The sequence below is a fragment of the Typopeltis vanoorti genome, chromosome 12 (assembly GCF_054136105.1).
Source record: "Typopeltis vanoorti isolate ZY-2024b chromosome 12, IOZ_Tvanoo_1.0, whole genome shotgun sequence".
In the NCBI taxonomy this organism is placed as follows: domain Eukaryota; kingdom Metazoa; phylum Arthropoda; class Arachnida; order Uropygi; family Thelyphonidae; genus Typopeltis; species Typopeltis vanoorti.
In genome coordinates this window covers 13669742-13689299 of record NC_143560.1, presented here as the reverse complement: position 1 = coordinate 13689299, position 19558 = coordinate 13669742, and the positions used below count along the sequence as shown (strand labels likewise).

At 34.7% G+C, this 19558-nt stretch overlaps 1 protein-coding gene across 4 annotated transcripts in view; it reads left to right on the top strand.

Moving 5' to 3' along the window:
* Positions 1 to 19558, top strand: part of LOC150100588 (dual specificity tyrosine-phosphorylation-regulated kinase 1A-like) — a 432192-nt gene that overhangs the window by 120357 nt on the left and 292277 nt on the right. For all 4 annotated transcript variants that reach the window (XR_016549192.1, XR_016549193.1, XR_016549194.1 and 1 more), the window contains exon 4: positions 9873 to 10038. Coding sequence is in view for 1 of the 4 variants with exons in the window: in XM_090402112.1 (XP_090258238.1) it covers positions 9873 to 10038 (166 nt within the window). In the remaining 3 variants the exon portion in view is untranslated. The remainder of the gene's footprint in view (positions 1 to 9872; positions 10039 to 19558) is intronic.

Below are 19558 nucleotides of genomic sequence, written 5' to 3'. Positions count from 1 at the left end.
ATTTCCTGGCCCAGTAATGGTTGGTTCAACCGATTTAAAAATCGCTGTAACTGGCACAGCATCGCGGAGAGTGGAGAGGCAGCAAGCGCTGATAAAGAGGCTTCGTCTGCTTTTCCTGAGACACTTAAGGCTATCATCGAGGAAGGTAGCTATAGCAGTCGAACCATATTTAATGTAGACGAGACCAGCTTGTTCTGGAAAAAGATACCTAAGAGAACTTTCATCGCACGTGAAGAAAAAATGTTTCATGGCTGTAAGACTTCCAAAGACCGGTTGACAGTAATGCTTGGTGGAAATGCAGCTGGTGATTGCAAGTTAAAACCTCTCTTAATTTATCACTCCGAAAATCCAAGAGCTCTGAAAAAAAATCTAAAGCTGGCTTGCCAGTGATTTGGAAGTCAAATTCTAAAGCTTGGGTGACAGCTTCTATTTTTGAAGACTGGTTTGGTCACCACTTCATACCTGAAGTTGAATGTTATTGCCAGTTTAAAAAAATTTCGTTTAAAGTTATGCTCATTATTGATAATGCACCTGGTCACCCTCCTGCAAATTTAATTGATTTTGATCCACGTGTAAAAGTTGTTTTCTTGCCTCCAAATATAACCAGCTTACTTCAACCGATGGACCAAGGAGTTATCAAAACATTCAAAGCTATGAGGCAAAATGAGCAACTGTCTGTTAAAGAGTTTTGGAAACAGTTTAATGTTTTAGATGTTGTAAGGATTATCGGAGATTCTTGGGGTGAAATTTCCCATAAAGCCTTGAATGGTGTCTGGAAAAAACTTTGTCCATCCTTTTTTAAATGCGAAATGGAAATGTTGCCAGAAACTGATCAAGTTGCTGAGGCAATAGAAGAAGTTCTCAACCTTGCCAGGCAATTAGATTTAGAAGTTGACAGTGAAGATGTCAGTGAGCTGTTAGACTCACATAACAAGGAGCCTACAATCGACGAGCTCATAGAGATGCGTAAGCAAAGCGCTATCGAAGAGACCGAAACCTCAGATCCAGTTTTATCAGAAAAGCACATGACAATTACAAAATTAAGAGAAGGTCTTAGCTTAACTAAGAAAGGTTTACAGATTTTGGAGGACATAGATTCTAACAAGGAACGAATTTTAGCCACAAGGCAAGGAATAAAAAAATTACTGGCTTGCTATGAAAAAATTTTGCGTGACAAGAAAAAGACATTATGCCGTCAGACAAATCTATTAGATTTTATGAAACCATCGACATTGAAATAACTTTCTTTTTTTTTATGTACGAAAAACTACAATTATGATTACTGTATATTTCTTAAAAAAATAGATGTTTTTGTAAACCTTTGGTCCCAATCATATGTTTGTATATATAAATTACATGCAAAATTATACAGCGAGTTAGGCAAATTCTTTTGCTCGCTTTTCATTGGTCCCGTGTAACTTCGGGGTATCACTGTATTTTGGGATAAATAGATTACAAGCTTGATGGAATTGTACTTCAGAAAACAGATGGAGGCAGGGATTTGGGGTAGTAAGTTCATAGGGTGTATTGCTAAATTGGCCGGGTAGCTTACAGGATTACTGGTTTATTGAAGAACACACTAATACCACAACATCGGGATTACCTGTTGTCATGTCTGGTCACCAGGGTTTCTTGGGGATTAAGTGGCAGAGAGGATCCAAAGGCAATTCTATTCTCTTTATGAGAATAGATCAGCGTTTGTGGATTGCAAAAGTTGGTTGATAGGCAAAAAAAAAAAAAATGAAGGGGGGGGGGGTATGATAGAAACATTTCAGTTATTTTCAAGGATTTCATAGGATTGATGCAGGTTAATGTTTCAGCACTTGGCTAGAGGGAGTAGAGGTCATCTCTGGAAGTTGGGTAAGTGTGTGGTTAGCAAGGGCGTGAGGACTAGATTTTTCACTTGGAGGAGTAGTGAATGAATGGAGTGAGTTGCCTGAGTCAGTTGTCAGTGCTTTGTCTATTAATGGTTTCAACGAGAGGTACGATAGATATTGTGTTGATAGTTTGTGTCTCTCATGATAAGTGTTACAACTATATAGACATGTCTGTGCAACAATAATTAATATTTGGTGTACTGTACTCCTGTCTCTTCTGATTCCTGCTTGCTCATCTTTTAGATTTTCTTTCACTAGTTTCCTTATTCTTCATAAGTAGTTTCTGCCACATGACTTGTTAGAGCATCTGTCATTTTTGCAGTCTATTCTGATTGCTATTTTGTGAATGGGTATTCAATTGATTTTTTCTGTTCTTATGGTACTTTCCATTCATCCCATGCAATGTTATTGCACAACTGGTGTGGTTCTTCCACATCACTTCGCCACTGCAGTTTAACATCATTCCTAGAGCTTTTATGATTCTTCAGATACTTTACTGCCTTTACAACCTTGTGTCTCCATATATGTCTCTCTCTGTGCTGAATGGTAATATTTTCTTCAATTCATCAGTTAACATCTTTTGATCCTCAATCACATCTCTCTGCACCTTATATAACTCTGAATATATCTTGTGCATCTCTCTCTCTCTCTCCTATTTCTTCTGTGTTTATCAAGATTTCACTCTTTTCATCTTATGTTTTTTGCTCTAGACTCCATTTCATACTATTAGGATAGAAAGGATATTGGGTATTATGCAAAACCCTACTCTATTGTAAAAAGAATGTATTCACCCCAAACCCCCTTTCTCTCTCTCTCTCTCTTTTTTTTTTTTTTTTTTTTTTTTTTTTTTTTTTTTTTTTAAATATAAGTCGAGATAAATTCCATAAAATGCTTAGTGGTACTGTATGGTGGTTAGAGAAGGTTTCTTTTATGTGAGAACCATTCAAAAAATCAGTAAATAATAAGAACAAGAACTTTAATAATATTAATATTTAGGAAAATGATATATCACATTAATATCTATTACCATAAATGGACCTTTTATTATAAATATGGTGAAAAACCAAACATTTCACATTTATAACAACTTCTCTGTCATACTGAAATATACTCCCCCCCCTCCACTTTTTTGTCTAGAGTAATTAATAATAAAAAAAAAAAAATTGGTATAGATAAGCACTAATAGCACCGGTGTCTAAATTATCCGGTAACAAATGCAGTAAGGAGTATATTTCAGTATAACAGATAGAGAAGCTTGTTGAAAGTTTTTCACTTGGTTATATTATAAATTAAAGATACCAAGAAATTGCATACTTGATTTAATCCATTATCCAAGTGTAAGCAAACAAAGTTTGTGCCTGAAGTATCTTTCATGACTGGGGCAAATATACCTGGTTTAATCCATTATTTTGTCCCAGTCATGAAAGATACTTCAGGCACAAACTTTGTTTGCTTACACTTGGATAATGGATTAAACCAAGTATGTAATTTTTTGGTATCTTTAATTTAAAAGATAGAGAAGCTGTTAGAAATCTGAAATGCAGTAATGGTTAATTCGAGTGGAAGTGCTCATATATTCAGTAAAGAAGTTTACAGTGATGTTGCATCATTCAGATATCTTAGTATCCATCTGCAAAGCTTCTGTAGATGAATACTATAACAAATTAAATCTAATCATCCAGATGATTGAAATAGATCTGTCATGGTACCCATTTATGTAAAACAGAAATAAAAATGAATGGAAGAATAGGGAAGAACTTCTCTATAATGTTTCAGGTAAGATTTATGCAACCTGCTTGAGAGGAGACAAAGAAAAGAGTGGCCAAAAGTTCTTACCAAGTATCTAATGGAACTTTTTTCAGTTTGAGGCCAGTTCCCTCTCTGGCATTAACCATGGATCATTGTGGATTGCTTTATTCCTTCAGATTTCCCCCTCCTCCAATGCTGGAGAGTACTAAGGCTGTATAATCTTCCTCCCTTCCCCATGGAATTTCATCTGTTCATAAATAACCATCTCTAACTAAACCTCAACTCTAGCTACAGTTTCGCTGATTTGAGTAAACTCCATTCCCTCTCCCATTTGGTAAATCTTGCATTACTCAGATATACCCAGAGTTAAGAGATCATTCATGATATTTATTTCCAAATTTTTGATCAGGTCTGGCACAGAGGCTTTCATGCCAGAATATCATCTTACTGTCTGTTTTCTACCCATTTATTCTATGTGAAACCTATTCTCAAGAAGTGGTAAACCTATTATATATTAATAAGGATTTAGATCAGGGGTTCCCAACCTGGGGTACAGGAAGCTTGTCCAGGGGGGGGGGGTATGGTGAATAGCAGATAAATAAGTATATTATGCTATTAATATATTCCAAAAATAGTTATGTTATCAACATTTCCGGGATATTCCATGTTGGTACTGTCTGTCAGACACACCAGTAACATTTCAGGTCTCTTCTCAGACACAGACACAGTGAGGTTGCATAGACTTTTTTCTCACTGCAGGGTCCGATGACTCAAAATGCCTGGTTAAGATTCAAGATTGCTATTGAAATCAGCGCTCCCTCGAGGCTTGCCTCTGCGGCATGCACCTCCTGCGCATGTGCGTGACGTACTGTATGGCACACACTCCAACTGCCTTCATTTCAACATGCTCACAGTACACACGTTTTAGTGATGAAACATAGGTTAGCTAAATTACTTTTGCTGACTAAATTTTAATCTAATCATAAGTAGCTTATAGTTTATTTTTAGCCTATTCTAAAAATGAAAGGATAGATCAAGATTTAAATACATTAAAATATTATTTATTTTTTAGTTTATTTTTAAAATGAAAGATTAGATCAGGATTTATATACAAAAAAAAATATTATTTTTACAGACCCAAGGATTGACCACGCCAAAGAAATGTTGTTGCCAAGATTCATATGTGCAATATGGTTTTACTTTTTTGCTTGACAAAGAAGGTGTGAAAAAGCCGCAGTGCTTAGTTTGCTCGAAGGTATTCAGCAATGGCAGTATGAAGCCATCAAAATTGAGAGATCATCTTCAGAATGTTCATCCCGAACATTCTAACGAGTCAGAGTCCTCATTTAGAATAAAACGAGCACGATTTGGTAAGACATCATGACCATGGATTTATTACCTCAAAGAAGCCAGCACTGGAGGCCAGTTATCGCGTCTCATTGAGGGTCACCAAAGAAAAGAAACCACATGCAATTGCTGAGACATTAGTGAAGTCATGTGCTCTAGGCATGGTTGAGTTTGTGTGGTAAAGAAGCAAAAGACAAAATTGCACAAATACCATTATCAAATAATACAATTTGTGATCAGATTCGAGAAATGTCCGAAGACATACTTGTACAGGTAGTGGAGGAAATCAAGAAAAGTCCGGCAAGAATTAGTTTACAGTTGGATGAATCAACTGATGTCTCTAACTGACTAAATATATACATCAGAATGAAATAAAAGAGGAATTTCTTTTTTGTAAACCCTTGAAAGAAACAACAAAGGCAGTGGACATTATGAATTTGGTGAATGATTTTTTTGATTCAAATGGCCTTTCATGGGAATTAGTAGAATCTATTTGTACTGACAGTTCTCCTGCTAGGTTGGGGAAAAAATCAGGTTTCACCGCTTTGGTAAAGAAATCAATCCAAATATTTTTCCAAGTCATTGCATCCTTCACCGGTATGCTTTAGCATCTAAAACACTTCCACATAATTTGAAAGCCGTTTTGGATGTTGTTGTTGTTCAAGTTGTGAATTTTATCAAAGCAAAAGCATTGAATCACCGTGTGTTTAAATCTTTGTGTGAAGAGGTTGGAGCAGATCATATCGTACTGCTGCTTCATACAGAAGTACGATGGTTATCCAGAGGAAATGTTTTAGGAAGGGTTTTTGAACTTAGAAATTTAATTGAAATTTTTTTATTCGAAAAAGAATCTGCTTTTGCTTCACATTTCAAAGATCCAAACTATGAGATTTCTCTGGCTTATCTTTCTGATGTGTTTGGAATTCTTAATTCTGTGAACATTTCAGTGCAAGGTACAGATGTCATTCTCACAGAGGCTGAAGAAAAGATACAATCGTTTCAAGAAAAATTGACTCTCTGGGGAAGAAGGGTGGAGTTAGGTAACTTTGCCAATTTCAGATCTCTCGATGAAATCACTTCAGATCCGGCATATGAACTAAAACAGGAAGTTCATGATAGTATTATATTGTATTTAAAAATTTTGAAAGAGGCACTTGCAAGAATAATTCCTCCTTACCAAATGAATGATGTCTAGATATGTAACCCTTTTCATATTGATTTAGAAAAAAATTGCTGACAACGACCCAATGAAAGACAAGCTAATTGATCTCCGCAATAACAAGAAACTCTGATTTGAATTCCAATCAGTGAAGTCACAAAATTTTTGATGTACACTTGGAGAAGCATATCCCATTATCACCAAATATGCTTACATGGCTATAATTCCATTTAAAACAACTTATCTATGTGAATCAGGATTCTCAGTTCTGTTTTGAATCAAGTCCAAAACAAGAAACAAACTGCAGCCTGAACATGATATGCGGGTATCTATTTCAAAAACTGTACCAAGAATAAAACTTGGTGGATAAGAAACAGAATCAAGGGTCTCACTAATCGATTTTACTGCAGGTTAATAAAGATTTTACAATTTTATGATAATAATTGATTTATTTACCGAATAAAGCTTTTATGAAAACTTAATTACTGTTCATTTCTTATATTCTTTGAATCTGTATGGTAAATTTAAGAATGTATTTCTTATTATAATGAATAGGGGGTACCGGATAATTTACTAAAAGCCAAGGGGGTACGGGGACCAAAAAGGTTGGGAACCCCTGATTTAGATAATCTGGGAACCTTGATCTAGAAACTGAATACAGAACTTTTTCAAGCCACTTCAGGCCTATATTTTAAACAAGATGATGGTCTTATACTTTGCGATGAAATTTTGCCACTTAGTCATTCGCAGACATTTGTGCCCCTTGGTGGGATTTGAATTCACAGTCTGTTGATTGGAGAATAGATGTTCAGTCCATTTAACCAACCCAGCTAGCTTTGGAGCCTCGTGAATGATCACCTATTTCCTTCTCTGGTTGCCCATTGTGTCTCATGGTAGCTAGTTTCCTCTCCTTAGATTTTTCATACTGCTTCATTGCTCTGTACTTTCAACCATCTCCTATTCCTGCATATAAATTACTTTCTCTCACTGACCCTAATTCTATTTCATAGCTTTGCTGATGATATGGTATATTCCACTCCTCTTCACACGAAAGGTTTGTAGTGCATAATCATTCAGTCCTTTAAAATCTTCCATAATCACTGCTTTAACACTTTGAGTTCTATTGATGTAAATATATATCAATCGTGCATGAACCTAGAATCCCATGTATATTTACATCGCTAAATTAAAAATTCCAAAAATAATAATATATGCTTGAAATTCATTATCAGACTGTACTGTTCTAGTAATTTTTGTGTTCTAATCATTTACATTCTCAACATTCATATTGCAATTTTTATTTGCTATAACAGTATTGTTTTTATATATTGGACAGCCCTGGTTGCAGTTACTAAAAGGTAACTGATTATTACTCAAAATGTATGTATAAGGTCATGTAATATGCCTTGCATTTCAAAAACTGAATGGCCTAATTCAATAATTTACCACTCGACTTTTATGGCCAATAGTGGATAATTATAGTGATGTACACCCCTATGTAAAATGATATTTTCATAATAATTATAACACACACAAATTTTATTTATAATTTTCATTATATATGTAACATCTAGGCAATATTTTGACTGAATTTGTTGAATTTTCAACATTAAAGAAGTAAATATAAGTAGAAACTAATAAAAAATTAACTTTTTATTTTTTTTGAAAACCTTGATTTCTTGCAACCTGTTTCTTTAGCCCATACCATATATAACTAAAAGACAAAGAATAATTATTTGGATATTCCATAGAAATACTGCACAGCATTTTTTTAAATAGAGCTAAAAATGGTCAGGACGCAGGGTTCTTTTAAGTCCCAGTAGGTCTAGGACTCAAAGTGTTAAACACTGATCTTGCCAGTTTAAGTTGGGGAGAAGATAATGTGAATTCTTGCAAGGGAGATCTGTTTTCCATTTTCCTCACTTCTTTCACAATATTCATTTCCAGACAAGTCATATTTCTCTTCTTGGGTTGATTTACACCTGTAGTCTTCAGAAAGTTTATTTTTCACTTGGTTAGAGTATAATAAATTTAGTTTAATCCTTTATCCAAGTGTGAGCAAACAAAGTTTGCGCCCTGAAAGTATCTTCAGGACTGGGGTAAGGTGGTACAACACCAGGGCAATCCTTGCAAAGGTGGAGCAAGCTACCAACACTCCTATCTCAGTATCTCCCATAATGCAAAACACATCTCCTTGCGGATATGTCTAATGTTATGCATTAAGGGAAGAGCCACAACCCAGACTAGTTTCGACCTTTATTGAGGTCTCTTCAGTGGGAGCCAGGCCCAAGTGGAGATACCAGGCAGAAGCATTAGCAGGTCATCTCTACCTATAGGAGTTGCCAAATGGTGTTGTACCACCTTACCCCAGTCCTGAAGATACTTTCAGGCACAAACTTTGTTTGCTTACACTTGGATAAAGGATTAAACTAAATTTATTATACTCTAACCAAGTGAAAAATAAACTTTCAAAATCTTTCTTGAAATCCAGAGTAATTTATTAAAAAAAGGGTGGCACACCATTTGGCAACTCCTACAAGTAGTAAAAAGGTGTATCACTTTATTAAAATACTCGGGATCAGAGATAGTAGTAGAAGGAAGTTTTTTTACTTGGTTATAAATCAAATTACATGTCAAGAAATTGCATTTTTGTCTAATCCTTTAAGTATAAGCAACACTGCATATGAAGATACTTAATGTACAAATTTTGTTTGCATACACTTGGATAAAGGATTAGACAAGAATATAATTTTTTGTCAAGTGTAATTTACCTGTAGCCTTTCCTTGCACAAACACATCTTATTCATTGCTGCTTCAGCCTAATAAAAAGTTGTTGTTGTTGTTGTTTTTCTGCTTAAGACATTACTTTTCTCATCTGTACAATTGCCGGCACTATAATTCCCAAATCTGCCCAACCTTTTAATACTATTTACATACTTTTGGAATTATGTACCTAAAAAATAAGAATGTGTGTTGCTATCCAGATGAGGGTAGTCCACTTAATTGACTCCTCTTACAGACTTGCACTGTCTTCCCTAGTGGCTACAGATGAAACATGTTAACAGTTTACTGCTTTTTCTTTATCTCTCGTCCACACATAGCACTGATATACTATATGTATCACAACCTTTTCTTATGTGTGAAGTTGATTACAAAAAAAATTTTTTTTTTCTTATTTCTGTAAACTTCTCCAGTATGCTATAGATACTGAAGCTTTTGTTGGTGGGATAATTCCAAATACTTTAATAGTTATAAAGAATTTTAAACAAAAAAAAAAGACATATTCTGAAGATATAAGTAATAATTGTGAAAAGTGGTGTATGGGGAAAAACGTCAGGTGGGAAGAAGTGGAAACGAGAAGCAATGAACGAACATTGCGCCTAAGCAAAATTCAAATAAACCAAGAGCATTTTAAAAATGAAATGCTATTTGGATCAGAATATGGATTCTAACTTGAAAATTCTGAAGAAAACAAACTTTTAAAATTAAATACTGTATCTGAATCAACTTTATATTTTTCTTCAGAAATGCTTTACCAGCATAGAGCTTGGCATTCTTCAGCATCACTATTCTCGTCTTTAATTTTGAATAATTAATTTCATCTGAAGTCATGAATATCCTGTTACTAGCATTATCCTTGAATAAATCAAACAACAACAACAAAAAAAAAGTCTGAATGCTTGTCATTTGTTATTTTGTTCATCTTTCAGATAATAATTTTTTAACTTTTTTTTTTATAGGTTGTTAAAGCATATGATGATGAAGATCAATGCAATGTTGCCATAAAAATTATTAAAAACAGAAAACCGTTTCTTAATCAAGCACAGATTGAAGTAAAGTTACTGGAATTGATGAATAATTATGGTGGTCCTGATAATTATACTCATGTTGGAAAAGACAAAATTGGTAAGGGCTGCTTATAGAATGTTTGTTATAATTAAAATATTGTGTTGTTTTTATACATATAGTGGTACTTGGTTGTTGTGTAGGTGTAATAAGGGCAATCAGACATTATAATGCCTACTATGGTATAATAGAAATAATACTCCAATGTTTGACACATATTTTGCTGTTGATAGTTTGTAATTTAATTTTTTCATTTATAATCAAAAAACCAATTCTTAATTCAGCACTTTCTTTAAATGGGAAACAAATAGAAAGAGTGACAAAATTTAAATATCTCAGATGCTGGTTAAATGAAGAATGCAATCCAGAAATGGAAATAATAGAATTGAAATGGCAAGAAAAAATTTTCTCCTGATGAAATCAACACTGTAACCGCAATTTAAATTTAGAGCTTAAAGTATGCATGGTTAAATGCTATATATGGTCTGTACTGCTGTATGGTGCAGAAACTTCAACCTTGAAGACAACATCGATTTAAAAAAAAAAAAAAAAAAATTAAGCCTCTGAGATGTGGCTGTACAGATGAATGTTAAAAATTCCACAGACAGCAAAAACATCCGATCAAGAAGTACTGGAACAAATGGGGAAATCACGTGAACTTTTTAGATTCCATAAAAAGAAGAAAAACTGCTTATCTTGGTCATCTACTTTGTAATGAAAAATATATGCTACTTCAATTGGTTATAAAAGGGAAGATCAGTGGAAGAAGAGAACAAGGAAGACGAAGAAAATCTTGGCTGGCAGACATCAGACACTTGAGCTCTGAAGGACTGTTCAGAGTGGCTGAGGATCGCTCAAAATTTGTCAAGGTGGTCGCCAACCTCTGATAGGAGATGGCCATCAAAGAAGAAGATAATCAAGAGTCATAGCAATGACTTCTGCTCCTTACATGCTAGCTAATCATTGGCTGCTCTTATTAGTAATCATTAGGAGCTAAGTTTTCTTTGCTGTACCTTGGGTATTAAGTTGAATATTATCAGATCGCCTCTATTATTCCATACAAGTTTATCAGACTGATCTACAATTGACTCTCACTGCAGCAAACTTATAGGAACCACATGTGAATGGTTTGCTCTAGCAAATTTTTTTAAGCACATCATTGTACCTGTGCAACTTTGGCCGGGACTTTTCAATAGTTTGTGATAGCGATGTTTACTACAGTGAGATTTGACTATTTTCAGGACATAGCCTGTGATTTTAAGGATTGAAAAAAAAAAATAAAATAAAAAAAAATAAAAAAATAGGTTTGCTATTTTCAAAAAGTTAGGTCACTTTTTGAAAATAGCATTAATCTCCCAAAAAGCATCCTTTCACCTGCATATCTCTTAAGGCACACTGTTCAACAGATTTCAACCACATTTGAATAAAGTTATTTCTTGCAACATTTTACTCATCACTTGAGCATGAGCATTAAAAGAAATGACTTCAGCCCAGTTACACAAAAATAAAGGTTGTGAGGAGGACACTTTGTGCACAATCCTCTGCAAGTTAAACTGATCATTTATTCAAATGAATTTAAAACATACTTCTCACATTGCTAAAAGTCTGGGAATTTTAGATGGTCAGACTAAAATTGAAGGGAATGGGAATTTCTTATTTCTGCAAGCATCTGTACGATGTTCAACATCATTGTATACCAAATTTGGTCAACATCATTCAGTTCTTGACCAAATTTGGTATATAATTCTGTTTTATGTTTTGTAAGGTCATCTGAAATTCAGCCTAGTTGGACTGAAATAAAATACATGTTATGAAGGAGAGAGAAAAGGAAGTTTTGTCTCTTTCTACTTTCCATTCTCTAGGAATGGAAGAAGGCAAAATTTGCAAGACTTGTTAAACAACTAAGTAAAGGATAGGCTTAAAATTTTTTGCACGTTTCCTAATAATATGTGATGATATATGATACAAACCCATGACCTTATTAACATGTAGTCTACTTGGCACTTCATACACCTTATCCCTTCACCTTTAGTAACTGTAGCATTCCCCCCCCCCCCCCCCAGGTTTTGCAGAGCATCATTTACATGCATTACAGTATACACTCACAAAATGCCCATTTAACAATTCCAGTACATCTTTTGCTATGGTCATTTACTATCATCACTATCCATTGGTGTCATTCTTTCTTACCATAGAAGAGCTCTTGAATTCCTTTTGGGCAAACTGGCCAGTCTTCTTTTACACTGGACTTTGTTTCCTTACAATGCTTGCCACTTTTCTAGCCTTAAGTCAGCTATAGTTGACTCTTGCTATAGCAAACTTGCAGGGAACACAGGAATAGTTTTTTATAGTGGTAAATTTCCTTTAGGAATAGAAGAGTATTATACCTATGAGAATTTTATCAAAAAACTATTGTAGTGAGTTTGTTACAGTGGTGTTCGCTACAGCGAGAGGTAACTGTATTTTATATTTCTTTCATGACAATTGCTTTCCCATACTGCCTAATTTCACTATTCACCTGACTCTTGTTATACACTGCATGATGTGTCCTAGCCAATTCCCATGTGCTGTCAACCTCTTTTTCCTGCAACTCATTATGCCATGGTTTTGATTTTAGTTGACCATGGAACTTAACATAATCATCATCTTATAGATCCACACATATCCCTTCTGAACTATCACCTTTCAGTTCCTTGACTACTCCTAAGTTGGTACCTCATGTTCACTGTCATCAGCAAACAGCACTGGTGATACTTCATCTTGTGAGGCTATAACCAAATCCAACATTCTAAAACCTCATTTTATTTCCCTGACCGCTTGCTTAAGTAATTGTCATGCAGACTACAGAAATTCACTTTTTTCCCATACACTATCTCTTCTTTCATTCTTATAATTAAAATCCCTCATTAGAATCTCCTTCCTTTTACTTGCTTAATTTGTAACATTTCACACAACTATTCCCCCCTTATGTTCTCAAGCCATAACATTGTAATTAGAGAGATACTATTGCATTTATTTCAATGCTACTTCAAGTAGCATCTCAAAGCATCACATCTACTGCCATTTTGTACCTTCACACTTAATGGATTTAAGTTTTAGGTCAGCAGTTAGAATTGAAGGAAATGTAGGAAGATCGTTTGAGGAAAATCGAATGCAAGACAAGAATGCATGATATGTCTACTGTCATTTCTCATCTATATGGATCAAATTATGAAGGAAAGTGGTATTAAACCTGATATCAAAATTGAAAATATTCAGCTCAGCTCAACATTACTACTGTAGCATTACTCCTGAATTAAACAGAACATAACAAAAATTACATGCATAATCTTTTAAAATATCATGCTCCCACTAATACACAAAGGAAGATGGTTAACAGATTGTTCAAAAGAATTATGCCTTAACTTAAATCATTAGTAAGCTGAAACTGTATGTTAAAAGATTTGATATATAGGACTCCAGAACATAACAGAATAATTTGGAAGAAAATTGTTGTTGGGAAGTTACCTTTTGAGGGTACTTAACAGTGAAAAATATTTATCCAATATATCATGAGCAAATGAGTTTAATGTGAGAAAGCTGTATTGTATAATTGTATCATTCATTGTACATCATATGAAATCTTGAAATTAAAATTAACTTAAGTGTGTTATGTTTCATGGTTTCTTATATGGATTTTGTTAAATCATATTCTTAAAATAATAATTGTAAAATGATTGAAAATCATAATTTAGTCCTTTCAGCATCATTTTCACTTCTTGGATAGCAAAATGCATTTAGAAGTTAGTTGTTTTCTGGATGCATTAACTCATTGATATTGTACCCAATATCTATCCTCAAGGGCTGTACAGGGTAATATGAACTACTATGTGAAAAATGTACATTACTTACTTCATATTATTCTGATATCTATCAGGATTCTAACATTGTCAGATCATTTAAGGTTATTGCATCAATCTGACTAGCTCTCTTTCTCTGTCTTTTTCCCATCATCCTGGTGTCGAATAACTGTTTTGCTAATCTTTCCTCTGCCATTCTATTTAAGTGACCAAAGTACATGAAACAAGCTTTGCTCCTGCATTCCTAAATTCTAACAGTTTCACATTCCTTTCTAGTGTCTTCATTTTTAATATGGTTCTGCCATTGATGTCATCTTTACTTCACTAATTCTTCTGAACTCTCGTCTGTCATCTCTGGTCTTTGATCAACTGTTTTACTTTTAACCCAACTCTTAGATCCAACAATTATGTTGAATACTGTCTTGTGTACTTCTCTCTTATTTCTTATAAATTTATACAAAAGTGGTGACATATAACTATAACAACTTTGTTAGTTCTGTTGTCTATTTTCATATTTAATTTGCTATCTTCAATAAAAATTGAGCCTAAATAGCTGAAACGTTTACTTGTTCTATAGGTTTCCATTCCGAATGCAGTGGATGTTTTCAATGTTCTGCCTTTTTTTTTCTTTTCTTTTTTTTTTTTTCTTTTTTTTTTTTTCTGATTTTCATAGAAAATTGGTTACAGCAGTCATTCCCTCTAGTTAAGGGATTCTGCAGACTTGTACTGGATTTATATAAGAGTATAATATTTGAGATGCTGCTCTTTAATGCTGATATCATACTCTTATATAAATGGCCTGATTTTGATACCAGGCCTAATGCCAGTTTCCTTTATAATGGGATATATTATTATTATTACGTGACACCTCTAGGGAGTCCAAGGGCTCATCGAGGGAGGGCACCTACTTTACAGCTCTCCATCTCCACTACTCAATCCACCAACTACTCGTCATCTACTGTCCACCACCAGTATTTTCACAGACCATCACAAACATCCATGCCCACGCGGGGTTCAAACCCACAGCCTTTTGGCTGGAGAGCAGATATACTAACCACTCGGCCAACCAGGCTGATGAATAACATTGGTGATAATGCACCCTTATCTAATACTTGATTTAACATCATACCATTTTGTTCTGCTTCCTTCTGTACTAACTGCTGACACATTTCAAAATAGAGACTGTGTAATGCTTGATATACAAGAGGAGGAGGTTTCCTGAAAAGTTTTGATAAACACTCTAGAAAAAAATAATATTAGAGCAACTGATATAACCACAAGAAAGAACATATCTTAAAACCCTTTAACCTCTATGTTTCATCAAATTGTAATAATTTGTTCTTTTTCGTTTAGGATATATAACAAGACATAAAATTAATTTTGTTCTAGGTATTTATCAGAACTTTCCAGACCCCCCCCCATAATGGACAATTTACACCATATATGATCTAATGTAGCATTTTGAACAACTTTTCTCTTAACACCCTGTCATATACCTTTTTCTCATTAAGTCTAGTAGTATATTATTAATTACTTGAGAAAACTATTCTTTTCATTTGTTTCATTATCTCCTAGGGTCTAGTTTCCTAATCATGATCTCATAAAGACTGAAGCATATCTAGCAAGCTATTCTTTCTATATGGCTCCTTGGAAAGATGCTTTTCATTTCAGTGGATACTTAGCATAGCTTGTAGTAATATCATTTGCTTTCAGTATAAGAAAACAAATCACAAAGTTACTTCATGCACAAATTGTTATTCTCTGCATATGATAGCATAAATAGTCTCTCATATTTGTATTTGCTACTCTGTAATAGTGGCCCAGTGTATTACTCTATTACACCAGCAAATACAAATGAGAGGCTATTCCTGAAATCTCCCTCAGCCTTGAGAAACTTTCCAAACCTCAGCAAATTTGGGTGCATGACAATGTTCCAAATTTGGGAAGCACTCATCCTCAGATTTTCAGCCCAACTTTGGTTGTCTCTCTTCAGCCACATTTGTCCAGTGTTAGTGCCTGTGTGTGTGTGTGCATTGTGGTGTCCACTTTCAATATTATTCCTTGAATCTCTATATCAAGCTGCTAAAAATGAAGTCTTTTCTACATGGGTCACGTGGTATCTCTATCACACAAAAAAATAGCCTCAGGGTAGAGCCAAAATTCAATGTGACAGAGTCCTCAAACCTTACCTCTCTTAAAATCCCCCAAAAATTATATTTTTAGACTGTGCCACTTAGAATTATTAGATTAAAGATATAACTCAATCAAGAAGTAAGTTAGAAGATATACTCATGTGACCTAGGGTTGCAATCGTGTCCTTAACTTTATTCAAATAAACTCCCGCTCAGATCCGTAATGTGTTTCACAAGTGGTGCATCGAATTCTATACACAGACTCATATATTTAGTTAAAATCAAGCAGGGTTTATTTGTTTCTAAGATTACAGTTTAATATACAAGAACAATCATCACTCTAAATAAAACACATTTAAATCTAATTCAATTAATTAGCTTGACTTCATCAGATATAATCTCTGGCTCACATTTTTTTTTTTTTAAGTAATTCACACAAAAGCAAGTAATTCTATATCATCTAGATTACTACTAAATTCCAGTATTTAATTTCTGTACTAACTTCTGGTAACATTAACCATTCTTCAACATACAAAGATTCAGATTCAGTTAATAACCATTCACTCATGACTTTCTATAAAACGCACGCGCTACAGTCCTGACCTATAATTGTATCTGAGTCCTTCACTAATAAAGCTTCACATATTAATACATATTCAGATTACATTCATATAAATAACAAACTTTACTTATCTCCACTCGATGGTGCCTCTATCCGTCTGCTTCTGCTTTAGTCTATCTTCTGTTTCATTAGGACATTTCTTTGTTTTCTTCAATCTACCTCGGGTCAAGACCTCATAATAATTACCAGCTTAGACTTTGGGACGCGTGCTTCTGCTGACCTTTCAACGGCATGGCCTGCTGTTACTTTCTGGGAATCTAAGATATGGTTACCCGCTGTAACATCATCCTAGTCTAGAGGTATCGTTTGGCCATCCCCGAACCAGCACCAGACTAAACCTTCACTACTTGAGGAAATGTGAGACCTCCACACAACGAAAGACCAAGAGACCGAAGGGGGGGGGTAGTTTTATACGTTCACCCTATCGGTAAAAAAACAAAACTTCGCTCTTCATCCGACACCTCAGATAGGAAATCGAGGTGTCGTCTGTTCGACGACGTCTGTTCTCTCCCTGCTTGTTCACTTGCACGCCAAGCACCTGACCACCAGGGCAATCGTCAGCGTGTCCTTGAACCTTGAACTATCTTTCAAGGTTCTAGTGTTTCTTTTACAAAATGCCCATACATCGGATTTAATGTCAATACAAAACTATAACTCTCTTAATTTGCACTTTGTCTCAGGCAACTTTCCTTTATACATATTTATCTAATTCCCTTTTTTTTTCTTTTACATTATAAAATTTTCCTTAAGCTAATTCATCCTTTCTTCTTAAATCAATGTATTCAATATTTTCTAAAGTTTACAATGATACCTACTCAGAAACAAGCATGTTTAATTATTTAATTTACAGGGTTTTTTTCTTCTTTGCTCGTTAAACCATGATAAGTGAAATTTTAACATTCTAAACTTATCAGGCTATAACAGCATATCATTGTTTTTGTGATCCCTGATGATAGCAATGTAATGTTGCCAAAATATAGGAAAGTATTAATTTATCATCATCATCATCAAATTCCTGCCATGTACCCTCAAGGGGTGTACAGGATATGACAGTACTACATGAAAAAATTACATCATTACTAACTTCCTATCTACAATTTTCCTCCAAATCAGTCTGTTACTTGTCAAGACTCCAACATTATCAGATCTTATATTTCTATCGTCTAAGGCACTTTGTACCGTATCAATCCACCTATATCTTGGTCTTCCTCTGGGTCGTTTTCCTGCCAACCTGGCAGAGAACACTTGTTTTGCTAATCTTTCCTCTCCCATTCTATTTAAGTGACCATACCATCTGAGATTAGCTCTGCTAACGCATTCCTGGATGCTGACAATGTCAAGTTCTTTCCTAATATCCTCATTTTTAATATGATATTGCCATTGATGCCATCTGTTCACGCCTCTAATCTTTCTCAGGACTCTCATATCTGCGGTCTCTAGTCTTTGGTCAAGTGTTTTACTTCTGACCCAGCTCTCAGATCCATAAGTTAAAATTGGTTTGAACACAGTCTTGTATACAGCTAATTTAGTGTTCCGACTAATTTCTTTCTTATTCCATATGAATTTATTCAATTGACTTCCCACGATACCAGCTTTGCTGATTCTGTTGTCTATTTCTATATTTAGTTTACCATCTTCAGTAAAAATTGTGCCTAAGTAGCTGAAATGTTTTACTTGTTCCACAGGTTCTCCATTCACAACACAGTTGACATTTTCAATGATTCTGCCTATTTTCATTGTCTTTGTCTTTTTATTGCTGACCTTCATACCATATCTATTACAACAGCTATTCAATTTAGTCAGAGAATCTTGCAGACTTGTAGCGGATTTATTTAGAAGTATAACATCATCCGCATAAAGCAAAGAGCTGACATTAACATCTCCAATTTCGATATCAGGTTTAATACCACATTCCTTCATAATGTGATCCATATAGATAATGAATAACAGAGGGGATAATGTACATCCTTGTCTCACACCAGATTTAACATTAAACCATCTTCCTGTACTTCCTTCAATTCTAACTGCTGACTCACAACTCAAATAAAGACTAAGTATTTCTTGATATAATGCCCCATTGACACCATATAACTGAAGCGTATTGAATAGCTTCTCTCTTGGCACCTTGTCATATGCCTTTTCCAAATCGACAAAACTTAAATACAGATCTTTGTTATATTCCCATGCTTTCTCGACTATTTGTCGTAAAGTGAAGATCTGATCCTGACAGCCTCTATTTGGCCTGAATCCAGCTTGTTCTTCACCAAGCTTTTCTTCCACAATTCTTCTCAACCGTTTCTCAAGTATACTTGCATAGATCTTGCCAGGAACACTCAGTAGGGAAATACCTCTGTAATTCTCACATTCAGTTTTATTTCCCTTTTTATATATGGGTACTATGAGAGCTCTACTCCAATCATCGGGAATTCGTCCCTCTGTCCAGGCTTTCTGAACTATGCAGTGCAGCCACTGTAAGACTCTTATACCACCATACTTCAGCATTTCTGGTCGAATATCATCTACTCCTGCTGCCTTTCCACATTTCAAGCCTTTGATGGCTTTTTCTACTTCAAGTATGGATATGTATTCCTGACTGCATGCCTGGTCAGTGTTTTTTATCACTGTGCTGTCATCACTGCTTGTTTCATTTAGCAGTTTTTCAAAGTAATTACTCCATACTTCAAGGATATCTTTTTCTCCTGTTTTCATGTCACCTTTATCATCTCTAATTCCTTTTACAGCACTCTTTCCTCCATTCCTAAGCTTCTTCAACAACCTCCAGAATATTTTGCCACCTTCTTGATATTTATTTTCTATATTCTTGCCAAAGTCCTCCCATGACTTTTGTTTAGCTAGTTTTACACACTGTTTAGCTTTCTTACATTTGTCTCTGTATTCTGTAAGAGTAAAAGCTGACTTATTTGCCAGGAACTTTTGATATGCTTTCTTCTTTTCCTTCACTGCCTCTTTAACTTCCTGTGTCCACC